The 21,810-nt window shown below is 33.2% G+C and overlaps 3 protein-coding genes across 17 annotated transcripts in view; 2 read left to right on the forward strand and 1 right to left on the reverse strand.

Annotated features, from left to right (window-relative positions):
* Positions 1-1,511: 1,511 nt before the first annotated feature.
* Positions 1,512-12,703, forward strand: B52 (serine and arginine rich splicing factor B52). 15 transcript variants are annotated; one of them, XR_015812613.1, is made up of 13 exons: positions 1,512-1,649; positions 5,816-5,946; positions 6,134-6,204; positions 6,796-6,882; positions 7,156-7,281; positions 7,953-8,009; positions 8,262-8,331; positions 8,995-9,210; positions 10,404-10,477; positions 10,669-10,851; positions 10,935-11,033; positions 11,635-11,721; positions 11,809-12,703. XR_015812613.1 is itself a non-coding variant. In XM_088205107.1 (12 exons), the coding sequence occupies exons 2-12, from the start codon at positions 5,821-5,823 to the stop codon at positions 11,924-11,926; spliced, it is 1,098 nt and encodes a 365-aa protein (XP_088061233.1). In that variant the 5' UTR covers positions 1,512-1,649; positions 5,816-5,820; the 3' UTR covers positions 11,927-12,703. The 15 variants fall into 15 exon arrangements, 14 of the variants coding, with proteins under 14 accessions (XP_088061233.1, XP_088061234.1, XP_088061236.1 ...); XM_088205107.1 differs by lacking the exon at positions 8,995-9,210; XM_088205108.1 differs by lacking the exons at positions 7,953-8,009; positions 8,995-9,210.
* LOC148238220 (G patch domain-containing protein 11) lies at positions 12,699-15,662 on the reverse strand. Its single transcript, XM_088205122.1, has 5 exons — positions 15,531-15,662; positions 15,216-15,454; positions 14,903-15,150; positions 13,058-13,159; positions 12,699-12,983 (listed from the first exon to the last, which is right to left on the reverse strand). Exons 1-5 carry the CDS (start codon positions 15,572-15,574, stop codon positions 12,849-12,851), a joined length of 768 nt encoding a protein of 255 aa, XP_088061248.1. The 5' UTR covers positions 15,575-15,662; the 3' UTR covers positions 12,699-12,848.
* Positions 15,663-16,067: 405 nt separating this feature from the next.
* geko (olfaction protein geko) overlaps positions 16,068-21,810 on the forward strand; it is an 89,142-nt gene continuing 83,399 nt past the window's right edge. The window contains exon 1 of the mRNA XM_088206172.1: positions 16,068-16,210. The gene's annotated coding sequence lies outside the window, so the exon portion shown is untranslated. The remainder of the gene's footprint in view (positions 16,211-21,810) is intronic.

Below are 21,810 nucleotides of genomic sequence, written 5' to 3' on the forward strand. Positions count from 1 at the left end.
CATTTAGTACACGCTGCGTCGAGAAAACAATGTATTATAAAATTATCCCAACGCTCCTAGCAAAAGGCAATATTATACAAATACGAATACAATAAGTTGAGTAGCTAAAGAGGGGGGACCGTCCCGGGCGTCACTTGCTTGGGAGCGGCATTTTCGCGATGGAAGGACCGTTCGTGTAGTGTGGTTCTTAAGCTGAATGCACTAAAAACACATATCCACGAATAGCTAAGATTAATATAAAAACAATAATAAATAAATGGCACTTACATTAGCAATCTTCTCGGCTAAACGGGCACTACGATGATGCCTTACTCTATCTCCAACGCTTCCAGTCTCTTTAAATTTTTTCACAACGTTGCGAATTGTTCGCTCGCTAAAACGATTATTTTTTTAAATACATATAATAAATTCTCTATGAACTGCATTAGCTCATTATTAGAGAATTTTTAGTACCAGAAATGTACGACTTAGCTCGATTTTAATTAATCATTACGATATATATCCTTGAGATTAGAAAAATCTAGCTAAACCTAATCAGTAATGATCGAGCGGAAATATAATTATATAATAATCACTAATTCTGATCTCTTAAACATGATAAAAAACACTAAGATGTTCAAACCCATATCTTTCACGTCAATAGTAAGAGACTTATACCACTCGTCTATCGTGCTAGTAATTGATTATAAACTTCCCGTAAAATTTGACACACATTTCGTACAGAATTGTTATTTCTGTAAATCAATTAAGCAAATTTAGCACGTTGAGTAGTGGTTAAGCGACCCATTTTGTAAATGGATTGTTGCAAGCTAACATTTGACACTTTGAACACGCATGATTATTGACAGCTGTCTGATTTACAGTGCTGCTATTATAGGAAACTTGAATTTTATCAACCTGTATTACAATATCTCATCTATGCATTATACATATTTAAGTAAAGTTTTTTGTCAATTATGTTAAATTATTTGTTGATCTATTTTGAATAGTATATTCTTCAAATCTAATTTTTATATGTTGTAGTTAGTATTTAAAAATTTAAATTTGCTTAAACAGCTACATCGTTAATGAAAAGTATATAAACTATAATAAAATATTAAAAAATAAATGTTTTTTAGTGTAATTTTGTTAAAGAAAAACTTTAGCATCAAGTAGTAAAATTATTATAAAATCACATTCACGTTTTGTTATTAAAATCTTGATTCATATTTATTTAAATTATTAAAAACGAAAAATATATTATTTATTTTAAGAATATGGTCGATAAGCGTCGGTATTACGCCCGGTAGTGACATCATAAGTGGCGGTAAATCCAGACTACCACCTGAAACAAAAGTACTTCTGCAATTACCTCGTGTTTCGTCACAAAATCGCTTTGTAAGCATAATAAATGGTGTAAATAACAAAGAAATAAGCTTTTAAAATTCGATGTCTAATTTCGAAATGAAAATGAGTCAGGTTTGTAAGTGAAAGTCGGGTGGCGTGAATTTGGCGAGTAGCAAACCGGCGTCAGTCTTCTTCGAACGAGAGCGGCCGCCGCGCGCACATCGTTTGAGACTCTCCGATCTCTACCGCCGCTAGTCGACGCCGGGGACCTTCGAGATCGCTCCGCCTTCAGCCGGATCTTTCGCGCTCGCTCGAGCCGTAAGGTGAGTCGCTTTTGCCTCGATTAATCCTCCGAAAAGCCCCGACGCTTAGCGGCCGCCATCTTGCCGCGTGGAACGTTCCAGTCGGACGCGTCCATCGTTCGATGTACGCTTTTAGGTGTTATTTCGCTTAGATCGTCACGAGCTGCGGAGTCGGAGGTGCGTCTTCGAGTCCCCGAGCTGATACTCCCGATTCCGATCTCATATTTTTTCACCGCCGGCGTTTCACACGCAAACGCACACGCGTGTTCTCCGTGTAGAGTGCTTATCACCGAATCGCCTGTATATGTGATACGTTATGATGTTTCCTTGTGTTGTATGAATTCGAGAGTGTGCGAGTGTTGTTTCGTGCGTAGGGGAAAGTTGCTTTTATAACTACATACATATATTATATTTATATTGTATTCGGCTATCTTAAATACAAAATGATTTTGAAATTGACGACCTCCTTTTAAAAAACAGGAATGCCAGTTTCATGCTCCTGAACGTTACTTACCACGTGCTGATTTTACTATGAATTTAATTAATTATATAATTACAGCCCTTGTGATTTTGACCTCACAGAATAATTCTTACCTAACAATAATTAAAACCACATATACAGCAATGCTTATACAAATATTGTTATTCCATAAATCACTTCATTCTAAACAACGTTTGTTTTGTCATCCCGATTACATTTGGTAGCAGTGTTTTAGTTTGTTTATTAGCATAAACGGAGCTTCAATTTTTAAAACAACTGTATGCAAAATTTGTTAGATTTGTATTAATTGTTTACCAATTTATCAGTACTGTTTGATTTATGTTATTATTTTTGTTCAGTTACCATGACGACCTATTTTGTATAGGTACAAAATGAAATATCAGAAATTATCAAACATTCACTGTTTTTCAGACAAAGCCATAACTTTAAGAATAGTTGGCGAATATGCTATATAACACCATGTTACTTTTATTTATACATAGGAGACGAATAGGATTTTTTTTAAATATTTTATGTCGTGTGATACTTCTCGAGGATATTCGCCATGTAGTACAATCCATTTATATGATTTTGTAGTAAGGCTATTTTTAAACGCATCATCTAAAATTATAGAAAGCATAAAAATATTCCATTATATGTAGGACATGTTGCTGCGATGCGAGAGCTAAAAAAATTTTATGCGGAGGATCTAAGACACTTTGGTCAACTTAATTAAAAGTATATCTGAAATTTAAGCTGAATTTGCAAATGCTCTATAAAAATTCACTATAGTTAAAAAAATAACTTGCATTGAAAAAATATTCTGGACATATAAATAGTTGATTCAAATTTAGAATGCCTTAAATTACCTACCACACGACATGCATAAAGCAAATGTTAAATATTCCAATATAGAAGCATATCTTCTGCCATTTAACTATTCTAGACCAAAAGAAAATAATATAATATAATAACCGACAAGAGTATTTCAAAATTTCATTTAACAACGTTTTCGTGTAAATTCGAATTCAATTATTCGCGTTAAATAGTCAGGAAACGAATTTCATTTTTGATTGCAATAAATTTGTAAACAATACAATTATAATACAAGTATAACAAAATAGCTTTCAACAAGTGAACTTTTTGTTTGTCCATATGTCTTATGAAGTAAGTAAGATCACAATGCGAAAAACATAATGTATTTTTTTGATGTGTAAGAGTTAAAATCAAATTTAAAAAATGGTACTTTCCTGTTATCAGGGGTCAAATTTGTTCTAAAAAATACATTTATTTATTTATTTACAATTTTAAATGACATTTTTTAACTACATTCGTCGCAGGGTTATTCATGGGGTGTTCGCTTTCTAACCAACGCTCACTAGCTGCCGCTTGTACATAAATAAATAAAATGTATAAACAAATTATTAAATATATTTTTAGAATAAATTAACAAAAAAATTAAATCAAGATTCATAGTTTTTAGGCAAATATTTCTTGCATATCTCAATTTGCGCGGTAGATAGTTTCTGCGAAATTTCGTGTAAATTGAATTGGCAAAAATCAAAGCATAGAACACAAATATAGAAGATAGGTTACAAAAAATAAAAATCTGCAAAAATCGATACTTAAAACTCAAAATTAAGAGATGTTACAAAAAAATCGCATAAATGTAACACATACAATTACAAATGTACATTCTTGTATATCAATATAAAAAATGGCAGTGGTGAAAATATTATTTATTACTACTTTACAACATCAATACAATTTTTTTATACATAGCTTAAAACGAGATAACAACTTAATATTTCTCTTCGTCAGTTCTGTATTCTGATCCAACCTGTTGTTTCCTTAGAATTGGTTCATATTCATTACCAGTGATATCTAGTAGCAGATTATTCTGGATTAACACCTGTTACCATTTTTTGCGTTTTATTTTTTCAAATCCTTCAATTTTTATGATACTGCCCGAAAATTATTTTTAAATCTCGCTGAAGTTTTCATAACATTTTCTTGGTCACGTTAAAGTGAAACCGCATAAATCAAGGTAAAGGTGTATTTACAAATAAAAATATAGTATTGTTTACATTGACTGCTTTGTTCTTGATTACATGGCAGATTTATATTCATAAATCATCAATTTTATGGACCACTTATAGTGCCATAATTATAAGTAAATTTCTATAACATGTTACGCTGCTACTTCCAAAATAATTCTATGCAGTTATTTTTAGATATCGCCGAGAGACCCTAAGACCCCATTTTGACACTACTCGTGTCAAAATGTTGCCTTATGTATCTACCTGGGATGTAAAGATTTTTGAGGACAGTAATTATGGACCATATCTCGGCGATATTCATTTTAGCCTATCAAATCAGCTGTCTTGTTGCAAAGCAGCAGCTATTCATATCTTCGTAAAAAATAAAAAAAATGTTCCATAGCATTGATTATAACTAATGCTCAAGCATGCTGAAATATCCTTGGCATTTCTTGTTATAGAACAGAGACCAAAAACTTTCTTAGAAATTGTTTTTGCATAAGTACATGAGGCCTATCCTTATGATAAATGCTTATCTAACTGATAAAGATTTACAATTGCTTGTGAAAGTTGTGAAGCACATTTATTATCAGGGATATTAAATGCGTTAAACAATAATTTCATTTATTAACACAACTATATTTTAACATTAATATGGTCTTTAAATTACATAAATAGATTAGTTTAGTTGACGAAGTATGACAACCAAGAATTACATTGAAAACGCTCGTTTTTGTTACACAAACATCAAAATGAATACTAACGATAACGGAAAGTCCTCTTTGCATATATATATCGCATTTATCCCATAAAAGCCCTTTGTCTCTGTCGATGACACTGAAATTCTATTGTCTTAAGAAATCTTCCTCTGTAATCTGTGTTTCCTACCACTGATTGTTCTTTATTCTCCTGGTTTTAATTTTAATCTTCAGAACCATCTCGACAGTCATTAGCATCAATGATCAATAGATTAGTAATCTTATTTCGAGGAATTCTTTTCCATGTCTCGACGACATTCAGTAAATCAGTGATTGAATAAAACCTACATAAAAATGCCTAAGATTGAAAAATATAAAAAATATTTTAATCGGATTCGTCTCAATATAGCAAATTTGTACCTTCAATTGATAGAAGTTATGAAGTCCAAAATTTCAATCACTGATACAAATTAAGACAATAATGTCCTCATCAAAAACAAAATATTAGAAATATCCATATGTACTTCAAATTTAACAAGTCGTTAATATGCGGACAGTGCAGCTCATTTAGTACATATCCAGTATTCAAACCACATGTAGGTCCAGGAGATTCTCTGCATCCACTCTGCATAAAATTCCACTACGCATTCAGTCTGTCGCTTCTCACTTTAATTTAAATGTCCGATAAATAAACGAAATTCAGACATTCGACCTATTTTTTGCTTTCACCACTTTCTCTCGACTGGCCACGAGTCGATCAGATCTGTTGCAATTTCAATAAGACCATATGTTTCATTATTCGTCGTATAAACAAACGATCGCAAATTTCTAAATTATGCTTCAACAAAAAAGTGACTTTCCAAACGTAAGAATGGCGAAGTATGTTCGAATCAATTATTATCAACGGGACTTGTATAATATCGACTACACCATATTTAGGTTAATTTCATAATATTTTTTAAATTTCAGACAATATGGTCGGTTCCCGTGTTTACGTGGGAGGACTCCCTTTTGGAGTTCGCCAGCGCGACATTGAAAAATTCTTCAAAGGATTCGGAAAGACGAGGGATATATTGATAAAAAATGGATATGGATTTGTGGTGAGTGAATAAGGAATTTATAAAAACTTTTTTTAACTCGTCAAAATGATGCTTTTTCATCTTTCGGGGCTGAAAAATTTTGATGCCACCTTTTCTCACTGATTGACAAACGTTTGAATGAAAATCTGTTTATTCGTATAGCTTGAAGTATAATTATATGGTTCTTTTTTTTCATTTCTTTTTGTAGGAATTCGACGACTATAGAGACGCAGACGACGCCGTCTACGAACTCAACGGGAAAGAACTGTTAGGAGAAAGGTATGTCGCTTTCCGTTAAAATTACTGATATAAAATGATTTAATTTTCGTTTTTTCAATGTGTTTTTTATAATATTATAAATTTATGATTTTTATTACTTTTTGCCTTTTTAATCATAAAATTTGTACTTATTAAATTCTATGTGCCCGATTGACTTCTCGCCTATGACTTTTAGTTACAAAAGTATAGACTGTTAGTTAAATATAAAAAAAAATCAACAAATCCGCATAGTTAGAAAAGGATTTAAAATCATCAGTTTTTATAGTTATCTTAATCGTTATTATTAATTAGTATATTTTGTTCATAGGCAAGAAGTAACAAAAAAATAACTGCAGTTTATATATTAAGTTTTAAAGCACTAATCTGCTGGCTAGTGTCCCGTGATTTGTCTAAATCTAATCTAATAATATACATTTTGAAAAATTATAATATTAGTTTGCATATTTAGCGAAGTGTGCACGGCCCGTGCGAATGTGAAACATATTTTATTTATCGAATGCGGACCGAACGAACGATAGTAGAACATAGGTGGAACGGGCAGATGCTGCCAGTGGGTCAAGGGCTGAGAGCAGCTTATATATATGTTGACAGGGTGGTGGTGGAGGCGGCACGTGGCATCGATCGGCGCCGAGATTCCGGTCGCGACGACTGGAGGCGTCCGGCTCGCTACGGAGACAAGTGAGCTATCTGAATTCTGACCCTTTCTCTGGCTACCTGCTATGAGTAGCTGCGTCGTTCAGTTTTAAAAAAAATCCCTTCTTTTAACCGCAATCCTAATTATCCAATCCGTTTCAGGTACCGAAAAATTGTCACTCCCCAAAAAAATTACATGTACAAAATGTTTCGTGTGGTCAAAGTCACAGCGTGACTTTCCACATTTTAATGGCCCTACTGGTATACCGAAGACAGGTATGGGGGACGTGGCTGAGGTAGTGGTGTATTGTGTTACAGAGTTTCTGTGGAGAGAGCCCGTGGAACACCGAGAGGGGCCGACATGTGGCGCGACTACGGGCGCTATGGGGCACCTCCGCCGCGCAGACCCCGTAGCCGGGATAAATACGACTCGCGCGCTCCCATGTGACAATTAATTGAATATATACTCCCTATAATATAGTAATAAAAAACCGTGCTTTTGAGATTAACTCTTGCTCAGTTAGACCTAACTAACTTCTCAAATAAGGCAAAAATAAAGTAAAATTTGAAAACAAATATTTAAATAGAGAAATGTAATGGCGATCACTTTACAATTCAATTGATTTATTTTAATTTGTTTTTTTACACATTGAATTAGAAAAAATATAGAATCGGTCCCCGCGGAAAGGGCATATAAAGTTCAGCAAATAAAAAAAAATTGATGTCTATTTTATTTTAACTAAAACTTGATTGATAATATAAAGCAATTGATTGTTTGAACCAAAGCCCTTTTTGCGTTTATTAGGTCTATATCTGAAATTGCCTTATAAGTTAAATCTCAATTAAAATAATAAAAATACCATCATAAAAGTTTTTCAATCTCTGTTATTATTGTTAAATTTTTTTCGTATTAATTTAATCGTCAAATAGTTATAACCTTAAAATTTACGTTATTACGTTTCCCTAATAATTATTGATTTATAGAATTTTTTGTAATGCTGACATCCTTATTAGAAGAAGACACTCGTGTAACGATGAAGCCCTTTTTGCATGGTCTTAATAATTATGTCAATAAAAGTTGTTCTATTTATGTGATTCAAGTCTTTTCTTTAAAGAAAGAGGACTGAAGCTTCCGGAGGGACCGATTCAACTAGCAATTGCCTTGAAAAAAAGTAGATATAAAATATAAAACTAAAAATTGAATGGTTATGTAACAAAGTAATAACTCGTCTACTAATTATTTTATTGCGTATATTTCAATTTTTAGTTTTAAATATACAAATTAATATACAGTGGAATTGATTGATTAATTTCAATATATGTTATGATGAATTTAAATTTTGCTTTTCAATTTCACTGTGTATTGACTGATATATTTTTAAACGCTCGTAGCAAATATATAATGTTGATATTTTTGCGCTTAGGTATGGACCTCCGACAAGAACAGAATTCAGACTTATCGTCGAGAATCTCTCCAGTCGCATCAGTTGGCAGGTAAACTAATATTTTTATTCTTAACAGTACATTATCAAATTCAACAGACACAAAGTGGTGGGAGGCAAACGTTGAAGAACCCGGGGGAGACTTGTGTTGAGATTTAACAACGTGGACCCGATTCTAATTTATTTTAAAAAACGACGTTCATGCAAACTCTTCGTTTTAATGCAAATTAAACTACGTTGGAAACTTGGTGTCACGTTATTCGTATCAGAGTTGCAAGGAGAGCTTCGGAGGCGCGCGTGGATGCATCTTGTTAATGAATATTGAGAAAGTTAAAGAGCAATTATTTGAGGAATAAACGCTGAACGATCCACATTTCGACTGATTGTATCTGATATTGACTAACTACATTGGGCCTAATCGATATCTACGTACACTGCATGATTGTGGAGATCGATCTCTTCGAAGAGGATTGCTTTTTATACAATGGAACTTGGACCATGTTCGAGGAAGCGAGGACAAGAAATACTATCCATGGACGCATATATATATACACAAGTGCTTCGGAGTGTGCAAATAGTGTTATGATAAAATTAAATACGTGTTTTGCATGCTATAATAAATTGTGTGATATATTTATAATTATTATATTTGTAATAAGTAAAGTAATTGTTGATATACATCTGAAACAAAAAGAACGAAATGTTATTTTCAAAGAGCCCACTACCACTACTAGAGGTACCCGTGTAAGATCTCTGAGGGAGGTGTCAGTTACGGACGTTCCCAGGTTTCCCCCCCACACGGTAGAAGGTGGTTTGGCCATTGGTCCCGGTGAGGGCACTCCTGACTAACGCTCGCTCTCGAGCTCCAGTCGCTCTCAGAGGGAAGGTAACCACTCAATCACTCTGGGGGACTCTCAGCTGAAAATCACGAGTAATCATTTTATTTATTGTATCACTATTTTCATTATTATGCTTTCACTCGTTAGGTGAGCCCAAAGGTCGATTCCTATATGTCTTGTTTACATATCAACTTTGCGCTATAAATTCGAGTATTTTCAATGTTAATTTGTGCTTTTTTAATTGTTTCTGGTAAAGACTGATTTGAAAAATGGCAAATGTCCTTCTATACTCGCTTTCGACTACATTGAGTTTAAAAGCAATTTTAATTTGCATTCGTTCTTGTTTACTTATAATCGACATTTATTTCTGAAATATTTGTCATGCGACATGTGCCCCTTTTCAATTTCAAAATAAGGTCTTCAAAATATTATTTTCTCGTTTTTTTTCTTTTGCAATGTTTTTGCTTTTTATCGACTTTTGAAAGTAGCACAGATTAACTTTAAAAACATTCACACAATCGTTTCGGGAAGTTCAACACCGTTTACCAAGGATGGGACCCTCTTTCACTGACGGCATAGAGAAGAAGCCATAACTATGAAAGACTGCATTAAAATGAGAATAAACACTGATAAGTGAACTTGTCTCATATTTTGGCCCTACTACTGCGACATTACTATCACTGGAATCCGGCAAGGCGAGAGTCAATCTGAGAATCATGCCCTCTTCGTATCACGGAGCCATTCGACCGCTGCATCACCGTTTCAAGAAAGAAGATCCGTCACAAGGAAGAATCGTTTGGAACACAATGTGCCACCTGCCATCGGATCTTCGCGTTTGTCCGGGATCCGCGAGATGTCAATCTTCTATTTTCACACACACACCATTTATAGATGCAAAGTTGTTTCGTTTAGGCATCCTCTTTTGGGTCTCACAGTATTAGTCGATGTAAATAATCATATTTCAATATATAAAATTTCGGAACAATAATATTAAAATTGTGTTGATTAACAAAAGATGTAGAACATCTTCAAAGAATGTCTAGTAATATTTGTTATTAGATGTTCGAGATTCTCATGTATCAGTCTCATTATTCATTTTATATATCCGTTTAAATTGCTGGTGTCTTATAATTTGACATTCGTTATATTCGCAAAGATCATACTGTAAGATACTATCGAGATTTATTTTTTATTAAGAAATCATTAGTGAGATTGTTATTCATGAGAGCTTGATGCGATTTTTATGTATTGTTGCGATCGTTGTTACATCAATTTGTCGTTACAGGACTTGAAGGATTTCATGCGCCAAGCTGGTGAAGTAACATACGCAGATGCTCACAAACAAAGAAAGAATGAAGGGTGAGATATGATTTCTTATTTTATTTGCTCTTATTCAGTTGAGCTTACCCAATATGATACATGATGACCTTTATTTTTTCATCTTTCGGGGCTGAATACCTTGATGCTAACTTATTCTGATTATTATTTTGAATCTTATTTTTTTAATATTATTTTTAGAATTATGTTTTGATAAGTTTGTTAATTTTCAGCGTTGTCGAATTCGCCACACATTCCGATTTGCGCAATGCCCTTGATAAGTTGGACGGCACCGAGTTGAACGGTAGACGCATACGCCTGGTTGAGGATCGCCGCCGTGGAGGCGGTCGTCATTCGCGTTCCTCTAGCAGCCGTTCTCGTTCCCGCTCTCGCCGTCGTTCTCGATCCCGTTCCAGGTAAAAATATGCTTTGTTGCATGTTGACTCAAATTTTTTTCGTATAGCAGGGATATTTTTTTTTTACCAAATTAATGTTTCAGATCTCGCAGTCGTCGCTCCAGTCGTTCTCGCTCTCGCTCCAACTCAAAGACCAGGCCGAAGAGCAAGTCTCCAGCTCCCAAATCTCGATCTCGTTCTAAGTAAGTTTATTGATCCCATTGTATCTTATTCAAATGAAATAATTATTGATGGCTTAGTTCTGTTTCAATTTCATGTAAATATTTTTGTTAAATTATCACACAACCATGTTTTGATTGTAGATAAGCTTAATTATGTTTATATCAATGTTATTTTTAATTTTTTCATCTCACATAGTACATGTATTTTATTTGATTTTGTAGCAAACTTCTTTATTTTATTATAATTATTTAATATTAGCATGTTTATTGTTAAAAAATGTGAATCCATTCTATTGTAATTTTTAATTATATTAATTAAAAATTAAGGTTGTAATTCCCAATGCCGAAAACAGAATATCCTTGGAATATAATGAAAGTTTAAGTTTTATAGGATTAACATAATCCATTTGCAGAAATAGTATGGATGTGAGTTTCTTCATCTTAGAATAGTCTGTATATTTGAACTTTTGATTTGATATAAGACTAGTGTTCATTATAATATTCAGCTTTTTCGATCTGTCTGCATCGTTAGCTACAAAATGTAAAATAAATTCAATGTACTTTGTGAATGACATGTATGAGATGAGTATAACTGATGCATGTGGCATGTGTTGTTGAGCAGGCAGCGCTCCGCATCCCCTGCTTCGCGTTCCCGATCCCGTTCGCGATCCAAGTCAGCCAATAGTCGCGCTTCGGCAAGGAACTCGAGGTATTTATTTGACATTACTCTTTGTTATGCACGTTTATTTCAATTGCAGTAATTATTTTTCTAATTTGATCGTCTTGTTTGTTGCAGGGAAAGGTCTCGTTCCGCCAGTAAGGAAAAAAGCAAATCAAAATCCAGGTCGCCTACTCCGAACGATCATAAAGACAACGGCGCCGGTTCTGACCATAACGAGAGCACTGAAGATTAAATCCTTAGTTTTAGATTTGTCATTCACGAAAACTTTCATTTCTAATCATTTTTATAATAGGATTTTGTCTTTGATATCTCACATATTCCATAAAAATATTTTTGATATACTGGTCAAGTTTTCAGACGTTTTTAATTAATTTGAAATAACCATCAGTTATATTGATCGAGACGTATAATGAGTTATGGTGTGCGCATTTCTTCTTATATTTTTATTCATACATCACACCTACAATATATAACTTAGTCTAGGTTAGACAGCAAAAACAATGAACCATTATTTTTCGATTTAATTGATATTGGATGTATTTTAAGAATGTATGTATTACAATAAATACATTTGCCGACGAAACCGTTTTTTGTTGCAATTGATCAGATGGCACATTCCTTTTTGTTTCGTTTTGTCCAACACAAAACTTGTAAATAATTATAAAGATTGCTTATATTGAAAAACATATATGAATCTTCAAACGTTTGTGTAACAAAAGTAAGCCTAAATTTTTTCGGTTACCCTTACGTTATAAGAGTCCCCATCGTATATAAGAGATTGATGTAAACTATTATTGTTTAAGCAATGTTAACAAGTATGTTAAATGACTTAATTTTGTCAACTAATTGTAGGTTAGTGAACAAAGCCCGATGGGCGCGTGACTAAAATTTAACATTGTCTACTGTCATCACTTTGGCGTTGTGATGAAAGTGCAGATTTTGTTTCTGCTTTAGATTATAATTTGTGTAATTATTTTGCATGTTCGAAATAAAAGTTGGAACTGTTCAATTGAATGTTTTTATTGTTTTATCTCTTGAAAATATACATTAGGTTAATTCCAGCGGCAGTCCTTTCACACACCTTGTAAAACGGTCGATCCAATTTACTAAACATGTAATCAATATTGGTGGAGTTATGAATTTCAATTTTCGTGTTAATGGTCATCTCTTGTCTGGCCGGGGCAATTCGATGTTAAATCCTCATCGTCTTCAAAGTGAATTGCACACCATATGCAATATAGATGACACTTTCTGAGGTAGTCTGTCAATATTTTGAGTTGTTCAAAGGGCTGAAATTGTATGGAAAGTAATCAATGGTTAAATAAATTCTTAATATTGGTCTTGTAATTTCATATTCACTCACCTCAAAGTTAATTTCTTCGATGATTTCCTCATCTTGGTCATCTTCATCTTCCTCTTTGATAATTGGTGGCCAAAACCAAGGTTCTGTGGGTGTAAGTATATCCTGGTAAAAAAATAAAATTATGGTTAGTCTGGTTGTATTGGCTAGGAGCACAATAAAACATGACATGGTTTATTTTTTTAGTAGATAAAGTTCATTCAAGAATAATTGTAGTGAAACTGCAATGACTACTCTGGTACTTTTGGAGATGAAGATATAGAAGTTTTGTGCGGCTTGCATGGTGACAACAATTAGGCAGTGTATGCGAGTATGTACTCATATTTAATGAAAAAAAGCTATATAAATTACGAATTAGCTGCAATAAAAAAAAATTATGGTCGTTATGTTTGGCATCCCCAGCACTGGTGTAAACTACTCCGACTACGAACGACATACTTAGAAGTCCCATTTATCCTTGTCCAAGCAATCATCCAGATCAACAATCTGATCAGATCTATTAGAGAGCAAGAGCTGAAGTGAGTACCCCATGTAATATTAAGTGGCATAACTTTTATGCACGACAGTATGACATTCAATAATGATGTTTTTCACTAATAATATATTTAGTTTTCATGTCAAAAAAATTATCAGGATTGTTAAAACAAGCAGTTTTTAAAAAGTGTCAAGAAATTTCAATGAATAGAAGACATAAATACTGGAAGTTGCTAAAGAAAAGATCACTAGCAGTACTTAAGATGAATATCTGAATTTGCAAAAAAGCAATGTATTTTTTATTGATTTTACAAGTGACAAAAACAACATAGGAACGAGTTTACAACACTTTTTTCTGTGCATGCTGTGATGTGCATGTCAATTGTCAAATCAAGTCATACTGGAAATGTAGTTTGTGGTCAACAGCTACGAATTGATGACCCATTCTATCACACATGGCGTTATCTTTATTTCGAAAGCAGTTATTTGCATTAAATTTGGGTGTTGTAAATATTATACTATGTCTAAACAGAGGCTTTATGAATGGTACAAACGTTTCCAAGAGGGTTATGAAGACATCATAGATGACATGAGAGAAGGGCTACCTAGAACATTAATCACCAATGAAAATGTGAAAAGAATTAAGGACATTGTGCTTAGTAATCGCGGAATCACTATTAAGAAGATATCTGAAGAAGTTAGTATCTAGCACAGTTTATGTAAAGCAACATTTACTGAAATTTGTTCCAATTTAAATTTTATTAACAAAAACAATCAGAAATTATAGAACAAAGTCGTTGACAAGTTAGAATTCCTCTATTGCATTATAACAGGTGATGAATCATGGGTATATAGTTATAATAGAGACAAAGATCCAATCATATCAATGGAAGCGCCATAAAGAGTGATCGAAAAAAGCATCTCAAGTTCGATCGAATGTCAAGGTTTTCGTTACTGTTTTCTTTGATTATAACAGTATAGTCCACTAAGATATTCTTACCACCAAGTGTATGGACAATAAGTATTATTTTACAGTTTTACATTGTTTGCTTCAGACAATCTTATGAAATTGTCCAGAATTTTGTTCAGAAACGATAATGCACCGACTCACACTTCACTACTAATTCATGAATTTTTATTTAAAAACGACATCATGATGCTGCAGTACTGTATTCAACAGATGTGACTTTTTTATGTTCCGCAGATAAAAAAAGGACAATGTTTTACAACTATCAATTCACACGTGTAACTGGGTAAAGAAATACAATCGAGGATTGCATTGACATAAACGGATACTGAAACTTGGAATCTAAAATCTCTACAATACTTTAAAAGGTATTCACTAAATATTTTTAAAGAAGATAAAATATAAACCTTATTTCTATCAAGTTGTTCGCATATCTTTTGACTCTTTAGCACATCGAATTTTGTAGATTTTTCTCGTTTCTTTTCATAAATCCTCTTTCGATAATCTTCTACGTTGCAGGTAGCACTAATCTCCTTCATCTTCTCGATTCTCTTTCTAAGCTTTAGCTCTTGAATCTCTTTCATCACTGTTTCTCTTCCTAAACCGAATCTATCGTTTTTCACTGCAATCGGTACAGGTTCAACAGTTCCGCTTTCTAAAATAAAAATTATTTAAAATATAATAGCATAAATGTTGATAACATTGATTTGAAACACGAACCTTTTTTCCCAATACCCATGCCTGGTTTGTACCCCATCTTTTGAAGCATAGAAAAGCCTTTATTATCGCTCTTGATCGGAACTTGCAAACCTTCGTTTCGGCGCTCAATCTCTGAGTTTTTGGATCCCATTTTTCGCCTTTTATTGTCTGTTTCTATTCTCTTCTTATGGATGGCATGCTCTCGTTTGGCGCTTTTGTTTTTAATCAGTCCAGGTTTAATGTCATCTTTTTTGGGGATACTAAAACAAATGTATATAGATCAAACTGTCACTATATGCAATTGTACTTATTAAACGATAATAAATGATTACTTACTTTGCTATAAAGCTTTCAGACATATAATCTTCATCTGACGACATGGTAATAACATGTATACAAACTGTCAATTGAGACGTCAAACGCGCGCTTAGAGATAAATTTTGGCCGTAACAGACTATTATTTGACTATTGACTAAATAGATATTTTAAAAATATTGCTATAAATTTGTCCACGCATTTATCATATTTTTAATTATGTACTATATTTAATAACGAAACATTATTAATTATTTATTAGGCCAATAATGCTATATACATTACAAACCATTTCTGCCAACATAAAATAACAACCACTCCCCCTCCAATTTATAAAAATATTTTCACTTAAATTTTTTGTAAGTATTATTACTATGTAGCATTTTTTTAGATTGGATTTGCTCCAATCTAAAAAAAAATTTTTATATTTTATTTAATAGTTATATTTATATATTTTTTCTGTATGTAGTTTCTTTCCTGGTTGAAGGCGGAACATCATGGAGGTGAAGCATATGCTCCATCTCTAGCGGCTCAGCCCCTGGGGGGAATAGGCTCTTTGGGAGGAGCTGCTTCTGTAGTATTGACTACCCTATGCCAGAGCCTTGGCGATGTAGTAACCGACGTGCTGTGAAGTTCTGAAGATAAGTGATTCAAGTGAATTTAATTTGGCCATGTCAGCACCAGACTTTTCTACATCACAAGTAAGATTGTTTTTTATTATTTTAGTAAGACTAAAGGTGATTTGAAAAAAACCTATGAGGACATTGTAATGTAATAGAACAGTATATGGTTTTACTTATGTTAGGTTAGGGAGTACTTTTTATTTGAATTTGCAATGATCGATTTATTATTATAATCTCACAAGAATTTTACATCTTGTTTTTAATTAACTTTAGCACTGAATCACAGTTTTAACATTGATACAAACCAGGCGCGTACGGTGAGATACTTTCCCTTTTGCTCGCTCGCGTGCTAAGTGACGAGAGTGAGGGAGAGATAAGTGCGTGTGTTCCGCACGCCCTTATCTCTCGCTCACTCTCGTCACTTAACACGCGAGCGAACGAAAAGAAAAGAATCTCGCCGTACGCGCCTGATACAAACATACACATTTTGATAGGCAACGAGCTTTCGTATGAAGCAACAAGCGATTAAAGTTGCTTTTAATTTTATTGATTGCTTAAATTACATAATGTAATTTTGTAATCGTTCATTAAGATTTTTGGAAAGACACAGTCTGCAGCTATAATTTTACATTCAGCGCTGCTTCTTTTAAATATGCCAGAAATCCCCTCTAGCAACCTAACATGGCTGCAGCATAAGCAGTAGCAACTGACAATATATTACTCAGACTTTTTTTTTAATTCTTTCAACTCAATTAATACCGATTCTTCTTTAATATCGGTTCTTAATTTTTTTAGCAAATTATAACTCGTCTTTTATAAATCGCACATACGCTAAAATTAAGACTTCATTCTCTGCAAAGTGGGATTAAAAAATGTTTATTTTAGATTTTGTGAAGTAAGCCATTATTTTTATCAAAAAAATCAATATTTATGAAAGACATTACTGCGAAATGCCGTTTTGGCATATCCACCCTTGTTGCAGCAAAATCTCGACCGCGATCAACCCTCCTGCTCTATTGTTATTCATCCGCATTTGTAATAACGATAATTTACCACCTTCTACCCCCTATCTCGCTTGAGTGTTTGTCGACTAGAAAATGATTCTTGGAGAACGTCTTTGAGTAAATGGGCAAACGGTGCATATCTTCTTCTCGATAACACGTAATGGTTTACGTATGTAACATATAAATCGTGCATTTTAATAGTATTGTACATGCCTACAAAAAAACAGCCGTAGAACTGGAGAGTATATAAAATTAATTTATATTTTGTATTTTTACTCAAGGACAATACAATTTTTTTAAATTGAATAATTGCTATTGTTGTATTTTATAATAACGACTATGCATAATTTGCCCAATTGATTATGACGCATGAAAATAATAATTTATATATTATATTCACTCTTTCAAAATTCTATATTATATGGATGGCATCTTACACAAGACTCATTTAACATTTACTTTCAAGAAACCCCACGGGTCGTTCGTTTTCATTCGAATCTTATGCAAAGCATCCCCGAACCATTTCCTAGACAATTAGAGTACCCCAAATATTAAATATTGTTTCGTCCTTTTAAAAGAAGGAAAATAAAAACATTGCTAATTCCCATTAGTCGTCTTAATTTCCAGCGTAATTGGATTCGGTCGCGGTGGCAGAAATAATTAATTCTCTGGGAGGGTAAAAGTATTATAAAAATAATGGCTACCCACAGGGTAGGTATGCGTCCGGACGATGATGCGATCACGACCGCCGAAAAGCAATAAACGTAAATAAATGATGGGAGAATTATTTCCGCTGTCCTTTACCGTAGATTTATGGCGTCGTAAGTAGCATTACTAATATGTATGTCCGATGATGTGTGAATTCTCCATATTTATTAGTAAGAAAATATTTTCATATTTAAATAAAACATATATTTATATAGATTAATACATGAAAGATCTGGGTTCAATTTTTTTTCATGGATTAAAGAGCAAAATATAATTATAATTCCAAACGGTCATTAGAATTTTTTAGATTTTCCTAGTTTCACGGATGAAAATTGAAAAAAATCGAGCTAGAGCATATGAGTTTAAAATTATCAAAATATATGTATGTGTCTCACTATTAACTTAGGTGTTGATTGTGTTTACCTTGTAACTCATTTCAGGTTGCAACGGAAAATTTAGAATAGATTATAAATAAATTTAGCTATATAGCTTAGATATGTGTAATACGAAAAAACCCAAACATATTGTGTTTAAATTACCTTAATCTACGAAGTTTCATTTACTTTTAATACTTTTGTAGATAACGTAACGCATCTGACATTAAGCTGGTCATTTGAGTTCACTTTTTGTGATAAAATCATTTGGACGTATGTTTAATCATATACAATGCATGACTTAGTTTTTTTGGAATTTTGTCAGTCGTTTTAAATACATTAGTGATAATCTAATTGATATTTTCGAACCCATCTTAAAGAATATATTTATTTTCATTAAGTGGCTTAGTACTTATTTCAAAATTAATTTGTTCTAAATTTCAAAATAATAATATATTTGTTCGTCAATTTATATTTACACTAGTATAAATATAATTTCAATAATTTAGACAGTTAAAATGTATTATACAATTGACTTAAAATTGCAGTACTCAGTATTTCCACATTATCAAGGGCAAAATAAAAAAAAATTGGCAAAATAATATAATATTTAAAATAAATTGAGTCAAATCCAGATCTCACATAATAAAAATTTAAAAGCTATAGGTAGTTTTAGAACTTTCATTAGGTTGAGATTGGTTTGGTTAATTCGTTTAGGTTTTTTGAACTGCAAATGAACGTTTCGCAACTGTCAAATTGAGTTTCATGGACATTTAAGAGCAGCATATAATTTCAATAGCGCCTATCAGTTAAATTCTTTTTTAGCTAGACGAAATATATGTTTATATATAGAAGTAAAAATCTATTCGGATATGATTTCACTGAAACGCCAGTGAAATTATAACTTCAATGTAATACACATTCACTGTAACATATACACTCTTAAAATCTTCTCTGCTCAAAGATTCGACAATTTAACAGCATTTGATTTCTTTAAATAAGAATGATTAATTTAATATTTATAAGAATTGTTTTATAAATTTATTCTTTTATTTAATTATATAGAGATATTTATAAAATAAATTAAATATTTAAAATACGCTTTATTTATTTTATTTATGATATTATTTATTTTAAGATATAATTTTAAATAAAATAAAAAAATTGATGATCTTTGTGCACAAAATAAAATATTTCACTGCATGAACCTGGCACTATGCACGGCCATTTTAAACACACAATGAGTATCTTATATTTTCCTACACATTACCCTGAAGTTTGCATATGATCTTATATCCAGACTCGTACTTTTTGCGTTTCTTAACTCTCATGGGGAAAATATTGTTTTATAAAAAGGATCAAATGAGCCGGTTCGCATTTTCGGCGTCGGTCATTTAACACGAGACCGCATTCTGTCCCCCTTTCCCTGTCCGATGAATATTCAGGGACCATTGTCGCCCCCGTTTTGTCCCATTTGAGCTTCGGAATGTCCCGAACGCATTTGCAAAAGCCAACGGGGGGCTTGAAATATTTCCGCGATTAAAACACAAAAAATCACCATGCACTCAATAAAAAAATGAATATTTTCCATATAGAGATTAAAAAAAATACCTACCCCCTAAAATGTTTTTTATCATGGACGCTGTCCACGTGACTTTAAAAATCTCCCGTGGGGTGTATAATCACTAAAAAATTGATATCCATTGAAGCGAGAGACATGATAAAAGGGCATTGTCGAGAGTTCTCGTTCCCTAATGGGTGGGCTCTTGAAAATAATTTCCGCGAATTTATTATGAGATGGCTGACGATCCATTTCGTTAAAAAATCTCGAGTTTTTCCGAATGAATATGAATATATATCCCAGAAAGACACTCGAGTCTTCCATTTTTTCAAGATTGAACACTCGAGGGACGTCTGGCGAGGAATCTTTTCAACACTCTTTCCAAATGATTTTCTTTTGCATGTTAAAATCTCGTCTGAATTATTTTTCGTGTTAAAGTGCATCTTCTATAAATGTAAGCAAAATGTACATTATTACTAAATTTTAATCATTTGTAAATTATTTTATGATCACTTTTTTTTATCATTTGTAAATTATTTTATGATCATTAGATGTTACAATTAATTGTCAAATTACTAAAATTCATGGTAAAATCTGTTAATCATCGATGGATTTAGGAAACAATTTTTTGACCAGTCTGTGCCAACCACTCAAAACCTAGACGTGTGATTTGTTATCCATGGCTAAGGATTATCATTCTAAAAATACCCAAGTTTGAGAACCGTCGTATGCATATAGTATAGGTAGCAGTATAATTTAAAATGAAAGACTGTAAATATGTGAATAATACGAATGTGCGCATCTCTTATAGCATTTTCATAATAATATCCCTTACACCCGCACTTACAAGACGCCACTCGTAATTTTTCCTTGAGTGCCGACAACAAGGCTTTGTAATTGAGGTACCTATCCAGATGGAGGGAAACCGGGGAGCGATGGTACGCTTTTCCGACGCCACAATAAAATCGTGCATCACCACCTAGAGAGAGGCTTTACGATTACGGTGGGGTGCCGGCATCAATTCTCACCGACAAATGTGACATCGGCTCATATTTATGACCGTTTGGCCACATCGGGGTGGGTAGTCAGATGCCACTGAATGTTTAGTAAACTGTCATGTTTCATATGCTCTACTTTATTATTTTTTTGTACCCTTAAACCGCATAAGAAAATGGATTAAAGCTCTTTGGAAAACCTTAGTTTTGTCTGAGCACAGATATGACTAAAAAAATATCTGGCAAGGATTACTTTGATAATATTTTTGGGATAAATAATAAATACAATTTTATATTTGCCCCTTTAATCTAGTACCAGATATGTTAATTTGTACTTCTAAGAATATTTAAGAACAGCTCTTCGTAGCTGACATTAAGTAAAGCAATGTAAGACAATCCGCTATATGTTACAACAGACTACGATCGCTCAAATAACTCGAGAATAATCGAGTTAAATCATCCGAGCAACTGAGGTTCAAATATTTTTATAGTAATAAACCCAAGACAAACCTTGTCGAAGGCCTTTTCAAAATTAGTATTTTTAGTTTGTTGATTAAATAAAATTCGCCGAAAGTGATTGAAGTGTGGCGACCACACACAGATGCTCACGTTAATTTACTGTGACCAAAATGTAAAATTACATCTAATGGCAGTCACAAGCAGCCACTCGAAAACTCAGGCAGACACTTTAAGAGACCAGCAGACGCCCCACCACCCGCGGAAAACATACGATCAACTTCCGCTGTATATTCGCTGCCACGTCACCTACTAGACTTTTGAGGACCCCCCACGGAAATCATCCCTGCGCCGGCTTTTCTACCAGCGTTCGGTGAAAACTTCTTGCCATTTATCAATCTAATAAAACTAACTAGATTCCACTAAGCATTTCACTGGCTATGAAGTCACACCTCTAGGGTTCTCAAACCTTAAAGAAGCATCCATGGATAATTATTTCGAACAATCTAGCAAGAGCTACATCTTTGCTTCTGGTTTATAGTTATTATACACAATTTGTTACCCTTTTTAATAAGATGTA

Source organism: Plectrocnemia conspersa, unplaced genomic scaffold (assembly GCF_051122295.1).
Source record: "Plectrocnemia conspersa isolate PC_06_02 unplaced genomic scaffold, ASM5112229v1 ptg000002l, whole genome shotgun sequence".
Lineage (NCBI taxonomy): Eukaryota > Metazoa > Arthropoda > Insecta > Trichoptera > Polycentropodidae > Plectrocnemia > Plectrocnemia conspersa.

Coding starts and splice junctions, on each gene's coding strand:
- LOC148238220 (XM_088205122.1), bottom strand. CDS start 15,574: ATGTCGTCAGATGAAGATTATATGTCTGAAAGCTTTATAGCAAA. Junction 15,455..15,530: donor TCTGAAAGCTTTATAGCAAA/GTAAGTAATCAT, acceptor CATTTGTTTTAG/TATCCCCAAAAAAGATGACA. Junction 15,151..15,215: donor CATGGGTATTGGGAAAAAAG/GTTCGTGTTTCA, acceptor TTTTTATTTTAG/AAAGCGGAACTGTTGAACCT.
- B52 (XM_088205107.1), top strand. CDS start 5,821: ATGGTCGGTTCCCGTGTTTACGTGGGAGGACTCCCTTTTGGAGTTCGC. Junction 6,205..6,795: donor AAAGAACTGTTAGGAGAAAG/GTATGTCGCTTT, acceptor ATATGTTGACAG/GGTGGTGGTGGAGGCGGCAC. Junction 6,883..7,155: donor CCGGCTCGCTACGGAGACAA/GTGAGCTATCTG, acceptor ATTGTGTTACAG/AGTTTCTGTGGAGAGAGCCC.